We start from the raw sequence: 8946 nt of genomic DNA on the forward strand, positions 1-8946 counted from the left end.
GTGAATTTTGAAATTATTATTATTTTATTGAACGACATGAGTTAGAGCCCCACTTGGCTCTACCTTTTTCCTAGCATTCCTAAGATTTTCCAAAAGTATTTATTTTCTGTAATGAAGAATATAATATTCTTAATTCCTGTGTAGGTACCTATATCAATATTGAATACAAAATAAAATCTATTAGTATCGCTTAACAAATGGTGTACAAGAAATAGATCGGGGTTAATGTATTTGTTATCTGTGGTAACTATAGCCGACAGTATTTACACCGATCGCTAGGACCCTCTCCACTCGCTTTTTCAAATCTGACATGTAGTATACATTAAAATACTTGGCTGTATGTTAATGTAGGACTAATCAAAATTAATTTCAGAGCTTTTGGCTGATAATAATCACATAGTAAGTGTTGGAAATTGTTGCATCTATACGATTTTATGATCATGTGATTAACTAGAAATTTTAAACTGGTTTTGAATCTTATTGAATTTAATTTAATAATTAGTGATGATGAAATGTGTTGATGAAATGTGAAATTTCTTATATCCCACAACCCACTATATAGCAATTGTAGGTTATTCTAAATGTGTGATTATATCACGAACCATAAGATGTCGGCATCAATAGGTTGAAAATTGATTATTGAACAAAACTTTGTTTAAAAAACCATTATAATGAATTTCTACCACATAACCGTTAGTTCAATTAATATTTTTTTAACTCTGTTATTTTATGATACCAAATAGATACCTACAAACATTACAATATATTAAATTAAACAAAGATTACATTATTATATAAATTTATTTATTGCTCTTAAAAACAGAACACTTTAATAAATATTTATTCTACAGTGATAATTATTGTAAAGTATAAATTTACAAAACAGTTAAATGGAATGATAATTGGCTAAATTTTTCGGATCAGTGTGTATGCGGGAAGTTTATCAAAATTAGACGACGATTGACTTGGGTAAATGTTCTCCCTCAGCCCTGAATCCTTTGTCGTCAGCGACCCACTTGGTGCGGTAAATCTTTCCATCGGGAGCGGTGAAAGAGTATTCGCCTTCCTTGACGAGAGCATGGTCCTTTCCGTCGATGGTTGGCTTCAGGGCTCCAGTTTCGGTGAGAATGGTTCCGTCTCCACTGACATAACGGAGAGCGAACTGGCCGACCTCGTCGTGCTTCTCTGTGCGTTCCAACACTGGGATGAATCTGGGTGCATCTGGAGCAGCGAAGGCTCCGACGACCATCAGGCAGACAACGAAGAGCTTTAAATAATATTAGACAATAATTATAAAGAAATTTGTTATGAATATTATTGACGAAATTGTGTTTCGAATAGTTTTAAATTATATTTTTATTGTAATGTGTCTATACTTATATAATATAGAAAAATAACTAAGAAATTATAAAAAGTAAGTAGGTAGGTAATTTAATTGTAAAATATATAAATGAAGAAAACTCACGAATTGCATATTTAAGTAGTTGTTGTCTCAGTAATGTGACACACAAGAAATGATAATAATTAAAAAATGATTTCTGTATTTATACTATAAACGCGCTAAAAATATTTGATATAATTAAACATTAATTTATAATTTCCCACTTGATGGAACTACTCGTTACTGATTGCGATCAGATGCGACGTTGGAGTTTGCAAATAATAATTAAAATCATATTATTTGGGGCATTAGGTAGGTGAACCTAAAGTTCCCCTAGGCATTAATTATTTGCAATCAAACAAGTATATTGTATTGGACAACTGCATTAGAATAATAAACCAACTTGCATTATATCGTTCTCCAAGGCTTTGTACAGGCCAAAGATTACGTAATAATAATAATTACTTGTCCACTGGTAAAGCTCTTTTTTTGATTGAAAATTTGTGCATATTCTTATTGATTTTATTTATAATGTATGTGTATTTATATTAACAAATTTTATGCCTTTCTGCTAAGTTGGTGATACACTACCTTTTTATTGGTATACCTAGTTCTTTTTATCAATTTTGTATTCATTCGCAGGATGCATAATGTGTAGCGGATTATGATATTAGAATATATTATTCTCTCTGAAAAATACTATTTAATTGTTTTTATTATGTATAATTTGGTGCACGTTCATCGCTATATGCTTAGCGTACAGTATACGATTCATAACTTTACACTCCGGCTCTAGGGTGACAATGAAAATTTATTACTACACACATTAATATAAGTGAATATCATTTGATATAATTGTATGCGAGGTAATCAGGCAAAGATGCGTATCAGTGTAGTAAAAAGTGCAAAGTTATGAAACGTATACTCTACCTACCAAGTTATAATGCGGGCAATACAATTTTGGTAGCTACATCAAAGATATTTCTTCAAGAGCAATATATCTAAATAGTTTTTTTTGCATATTTAATTTAGTCGGTGGACTGTACTAAATTGTATGATAGGCCGCGGGTCGTCCACCATAGTTCTAAGTTAAGCGAGGCCAGACCTCACCCTAATTAAAAAAAAATGGTTCAACAATCCGATGTGGATTTTCAATGATCATGGCCATCTCACGAAGAGGTTGCTTAACAGTTTTTTTTACAAGAAATGTATGTTAGCCACTTGTTTGACTAATCGGATCTGGTTTTAAAAAACTAAATGTGAATTCGCTAGACCCGTGACTTGAATCCCAGACCCCTTACTGCATAAGGTTACCTCTAGTAATAATTTATGTGTAGTATTGCTTTATTTTCAAATAAATACGACAATACCATTAAAATGATAACCTAATATCAATTTTATTTTAGAATAAATAAACAATATAAGTATATGGGCCTCTGTTAGGTATACTTTTCAATATTCTTGAGAAAAAAAATCCCCTATATGTATTAATTTTGTATGATAAATATTAAACAATTTGTCACATGAAACAGTTAATTAATAATTGGTGTCTTCAAATAAACGAAACCTAGTTTATAATAGTGTATTTTTTGTGTGTAACTCAAATAAGTAAAGTTATCCGGAAGTATGTATAAGATAATTAACAATATAAGTCTTAGAGTCTTTTAAATATATATATATAAATATAAATAAATTAAGTAAAATTTAATTTCAAACATAATTTATATGATTCACGAACGAATTTTTTCTAATAAATATTATCCAAATAAATTTATGTGCTTATGTAAGCTTATCTTATATAATACTTACGTAATAGTCACTTCTTGTGTTGATACATTAATCCCTCGCTAATTCTACTATTGCAGTTAAAATCCACAAAGTAAATCCAAGTGTCGTTGAATATGTTGCTTTATTGTCATTGTGTTGTATTTTCTTAAATGTAATGAATCTCCGAATTGTTTTAATATAACTCGAAGAGCTCAGGTGAAACATATTATTATAAATGCTATGCAAGCAATAAGTATATACTTTCAATTAAATATTATTAGATGGATATACTTTGTAATACTATAAATAAATAATACTAAATAATTGTTCTATTAACACGTTTATAATCGTCAAATTTATTATAATTCGCATTACAAACTGCTGGGGGCCTTGACTGTATTTAAGAAACTTCTCCATTCTTCTCTGGCAGTCAAAATCTTCCTCCCTTGCTTTGACCAAAGTACGTGTTACATCGTTATACAGAGCTTAACTACCATAGTTTAGATCTCCCAATTCAATGTCTCATTTCCTATCTATTGAAAAGCAGCTTATTCAGTAGTATTATTTAGATGTTTTTCATTCTAGAGAAATATCCTGCTATCACAGAGCGGAAGATGATAGAAGAATCACTGCTTAACTTATACAGAAAACTCATTTTTTTACCTGACTCGTCATCTGACATATTCATTATAGCTTCGAAGACCCTTATCAATAGGATCGTTCCAAAACTCTATTAATATTGTGTACGCTCTCTAACTCTATTATCAACTTGTATTATTCAAGCAGTCAAGATTGTACGGAAGATGAAAATATATATGAAAATGATCAACGCAGAAGTGTGAACTAGATTTCATATACCCATACAGGAAAAAATACTCGTACCCATATTAAAAACATTAGTAGCCCATGCTATAAGAATTTTACAAATAAATCTTAGCTTTTTATATCTACTAGAGGTAAAAAAATTGTAGTTTTTGCCAGTTACATTTATTTATTAAATGTAACTAAATAGTATACAAAATAAACAATTACCTATTTTACACGTATCAACAATCAAACATAATAAATATATTAAGGTGCAATTTTCATTTCGATAAAATTTATTAAGTAATTTTACGTTTCATTAAAATTACTACTTTAGATGTCCTTAATCAAAACAATACACATATTATTATCTTTGCTGGACATTACAATGTTGATAATATTGTTACTATTATCGAATTATCATGATATTTACTTATGCAAAGAAATCACATTATAAGCTGTGTTTACAAAGCAGACGTTGTTGGATGTATGTATATACATACAATTTATGATATGAAATGCAGTAGTACATTGTTCATGAAAGCTCTGGGGAAATAAATGTTTCCTCAGATTACATATATTTTTAATTAAAAAGTGGGGTGAAAATTAGTAAATATTGTGTAACTCATGAGTATGTTGGTTTTGTTATAAAAAAGAGGTCCGTGGAAATAATAACTAGTACCTACCTAACAACAACATTAAAAAGAAAGTGTATACAAAGTCTTCTAAACTATAGGTACATATTATTGTATAGGATAAAACTTTTAGATTTTATTATTATATTATTATTCATTTATTAGAGATTTCACGTTGTAGGTATATACCATTTTAAAAGTATCGACCGTTATGGTAGATGAAATAATGAAACGGGTTCATTAATTTAAGTAAAACCAGGTTATTGTGAATTTCGCCTCATTATGACCATAATATCCACGATTTTTGTACTTCTCGGCGGTTTTGAATCTATATTTTTATAATATTATTAAGATTATTCTGAAAACAAATTTATAGCCCGAAACAGCTCAAAAATATTTCAGATCAGGCAAATAGTCAATACCTAACAAAATATACGAACATAATTTATAAGTAACTAATTGAAAACATTTTGTAATGACATATAGCTTTAAAAATTCGTGAAAAGCATACGAAATATTTTATTGTTCAGCTTAATGATTTACAGAGAGCGACAAATTAAAAATTTGTAAACTAACGTAAAACTAAGTATTTATCCATGTAATACAAAAACATCGTTTTCCATAAATCTTAAATTGTAGACATATCGGTTTTTAGAATTAGATACTTCACATCATGGCCCCCACTTCCTGAAGCGTTCTCTCAGGCCAGGATCTTTAGCGCCCTCCTCCTCCCCAACATAATTGCTAAGGTTTAAGGCGGTGTGACGCTCTACAGTAGCTTTTTCCAAATGGTGTTCGAGGTAAAATTATTAAGGGTATCGACATCACATGATATTTTTAAATGTTAATACTCTTGAAGTAAAATAGCGGTGCAGGTGACTTTTGTTAACTTTTGGATACATTTATGATGAGTATTTTTTTTGTTCACTTACCAAGTTGACCCGCCACGCCGACCCCTTGCGAAGGCCATGCTACACAATATACATCATACTGTTAACAGTGACTTCACTTTAAAAAAAATGCAGAAGCTTCAGAAAAATATTTTAAACCTATAATGGAGTTATATCTATATTATATATATTTAAACATGTATACATTTTATATTCATTTAAACATTTTCAACAACTACGAATAGGTGATTATTTTACAATACTATTTATAAAATCAATCCCACGTGTATACTATTAAAAATGTTAAGCAACGCAAAAATACAGTTTACAATATTTATACTAAATAAGATATTAAATTTCTTGAATAATAACAGATAACAATAGCATAATAATAATGAGTATATTTTAACCAGTAGGTAACTCCTACTCTATAAAAATTGGATGATTAAAAAATAAAAGAAGTTTGTCCTGGAAATTGAAAATACCTAAAATAATAACCAATTATTTTTAAAGAAGGTGATTAATAAGAATTTTATAATTCAATTTTTAAACTACCAGGCCAATCCTTCCAGCACCGGAACATACGGACAAGGCAATGATGATTCCGGACACAGTAAGTAATAATATATAAATATTAAAAAAAGAATGAGGGTTATGTACCATAATCTAATGCAGCATAATCTAAAACATTTTGGAAAATTTGGAAATAAAATATTTCAATTAATATCATTGTAAAGTAACTTACAATAGTGAATAAAAATGGATTTATAATAACAATAGTAATCTGTATTTAAAAATAGCTGAAGATGTAAATCAAGACTATTTATAAATTACCTAATTGTTTTAAGTACTTTTTTTTCAAAATTAGTTTTCAATATATAATTTTTTTTTTTTATTATACATACTTATATTATATAAAATATTTTTGTTTGATTTCATTTTCTTCCTTGTCCTTAACAACATAACTGACATCTACATATAAAAATAGGTACAAAGTTTGTTGTTTGTTCAAATTTCCTTTCATATCAATTCAAATTTTGAATATTCAAGTCAGATAAAGTTTGCATATTTTGCATTCGATCTGTTTGACTTGGCTCTCAGAATAATTTTCATTTTGACATGTATGCCTAGATATAGATATTTTGATAATAAAGAATGTAATTATCATTGTTTTTTTTAGAAAGATAAATGTATGTCGATCGATGAATTGACCTCATACGAGGCCGGGTACTTCAGCTAGTAAGCAATAATAAAATTAGTAAAATGACTGTGCTTACATAATATTAATATTATGTACAAAAATATCTGTTTCGACGATAGAATTTATGAACCAATTCATTAGCTTTGGTTATTGAATGTGATAATAAAACAAAACATTATATTAAAATAATTGTGTACCTACAATTATTCTATATTAAATATTTAAAAATAAATGTTAAAAATAACGAATAAATGTTATATCTATGGTAACTTACTAATCGTTTGTTATGGAAAGGCTTAGCATAAGAAAACTATATGAAAAATTATATTGTATTTGATTATTATAGTTAAATATAGCATTTTGAAATGAGAAAAGAATGCATATTAATTAGTCATTAGTGGAACTATAATATAATGTGAATGTCTATAGACATTTAAACACGATCTGTATAAAATAACCGGTACCTAGTTCATTCTGAATTAATTGAAATCTAAATCATGTTTGATGATGTATAAATAGAGAAAAATATTTCAATTATTCACAGTTATTAAGTTTACTTTAACGTAGTACAACCATCCAAATCAAAATGCAATTCGTAAGTATTTAAAATAAGTAAACAAAAACACTTGTCATCGTCCTTATGATTTCGTTAGTTTTACATAACAAGGACTACATTAATTTAATTTACACTATATTTAATACAATATATACATTTTATGTGGATTATTCCACCGTAAATTAAATTGAATTGCTAAATAATTATTATTTTAAAAACCATTTTCGAATTTATTCCCTTCAGTGCAAATTGTTAGAAAATTATTGATACAATTATTCACCATTAACCCATCAACAATAACAGTTTCAAGATATTCGTGACGGTTTTTGCTGAGTTTTCTGTTGAAATATTTTACAGCTCTTCGTTGTTTGCCTGATGGTCGTCGGAGCCTTCGCTGCTCCAGATGCACCCAGATTCATCCCGGTGTTGGAACGCACAGAGAAGCACGACGAGGTCGGCCAGTTCGCTCTCCGTTACGTCAGCGCAGATGGAACCATCCTCACCGAAACTGGAGCCCTGAAGCCAACCATCGACGGAAAGGACCACGCTCTCGTTAAGGAAGGCGAATACTCCTTCACCGCTCCCAATGGACAGGTCTACCGCACCAAGTGGGTCGCTGACGACAAAGGATTCAGGGCTGAGGGAGAACATTTACCCAAGTCTGTCGTCGCTTAAATATTCACCAATGAACTTAACGGAACAACCATGTACAGAACCTATTACGTTAGCTAAATAAATTATAAACCAATTATTTATAAAAAAAATGATTTATTATTAATTTTTACAATGGGAAAGTAAGTATACATTGCTTTAGCGTAATTTAATAATCAAGATATAGTTTATTTAGGACGTCGTGTTCAGGGGCGGCTCTACCTTAAGGGTTCCTAGGGACCATCCCCACATCGTTATCATGTCAAAAATATACGTCTAATATTTTTATCATTGTCATAATATAAATACTTAGTAACATGATTAAAAATGAACTATTTAATTTACTTAACCCATCTAAACCCGTCGCAATTTTATAGATATTTATTATTATTATACAAATAAAATAGTAATATGATACAAATAATGTTATTAAATTATAATTAATTAATTTAAATACCACATATTTCACAGTGACACCTATGAAGAAATTAAGAAAGTTATGGTGTCTATTTTTCACTCATTTTCGCTGACCGTAGGTCACTCAGTTCCATCCCTTCGCGGCGGTATAAATCTAGTTCTACAAAGAATATGAATGGATTAGCTTTAGTATACGCATACTGGGGAGTAAATAAAATGACCCCCAAGTGTGTAAAAATGCTCGTTGTATGCTGTTGTTCAAAACTGGTAATGGTAAGTCTATAATAAGTATTATTGTTAATTAAATTAATATTTTTAAGCACGCTTTTTAGATGTGACGACTCAGATAATCATAATATTATTTATTCTGAAAAAATACTCGTTTCCTCATTTATAAAATCATTTTATTATAAGTAGCTTGGTACATAATGTATAATATGAGAAAGTAGGTAGGTATGTATATTTAATAAATAATTGCTAAGCCCCACCACCTAGAAAGTCGTCGATCCGCCACTGGTCGTGTTTCATAACATCTTAAAAATATCTTAAATTCGTAATTATTGACACAAAAGTCATATTTTGAAAAATAACAAAATAGCTAGGAAACCCTAATAAAACCATGAACAACTAGATGCCTCCTTATT

The 8946-nt window shown here is 29.3% G+C and overlaps 2 protein-coding genes across 2 annotated transcripts; one reads left to right on the forward strand and one right to left on the reverse strand.

Annotated features, from left to right (window-relative positions):
• Positions 1 to 949: 949 nt before the first annotated feature.
• LOC147068180 (endocuticle structural glycoprotein SgAbd-2-like) lies at positions 950 to 1267 on the reverse strand. The gene has a single exon (XM_085952609.1). It carries the CDS (start codon positions 1247 to 1249, stop codon positions 950 to 952), a length of 300 nt encoding a protein of 99 aa, XP_085808735.1. The 5' UTR covers positions 1250 to 1267.
• A 6342-nt stretch (positions 1268 to 7609) lies between these two features.
• On the forward strand, positions 7610 to 7909 carry LOC147068181 (endocuticle structural glycoprotein SgAbd-2-like). Its single transcript, XM_085952610.1, has one exon. It carries the CDS (start codon positions 7610 to 7612, stop codon positions 7907 to 7909), a length of 300 nt encoding a protein of 99 aa, XP_085808736.1.
• The last annotated feature ends 1037 nt before the right edge of the window (positions 7910 to 8946 follow it).

The sequence above is a fragment of the Rhyacophila brunnea genome, unplaced genomic scaffold (genome assembly GCF_057557595.1).
Source record: "Rhyacophila brunnea isolate RB1 unplaced genomic scaffold, BYU_Rbru_1.0 scaffold_3, whole genome shotgun sequence".
NCBI classification, from domain to species: domain Eukaryota; kingdom Metazoa; phylum Arthropoda; class Insecta; order Trichoptera; family Rhyacophilidae; genus Rhyacophila; species Rhyacophila brunnea.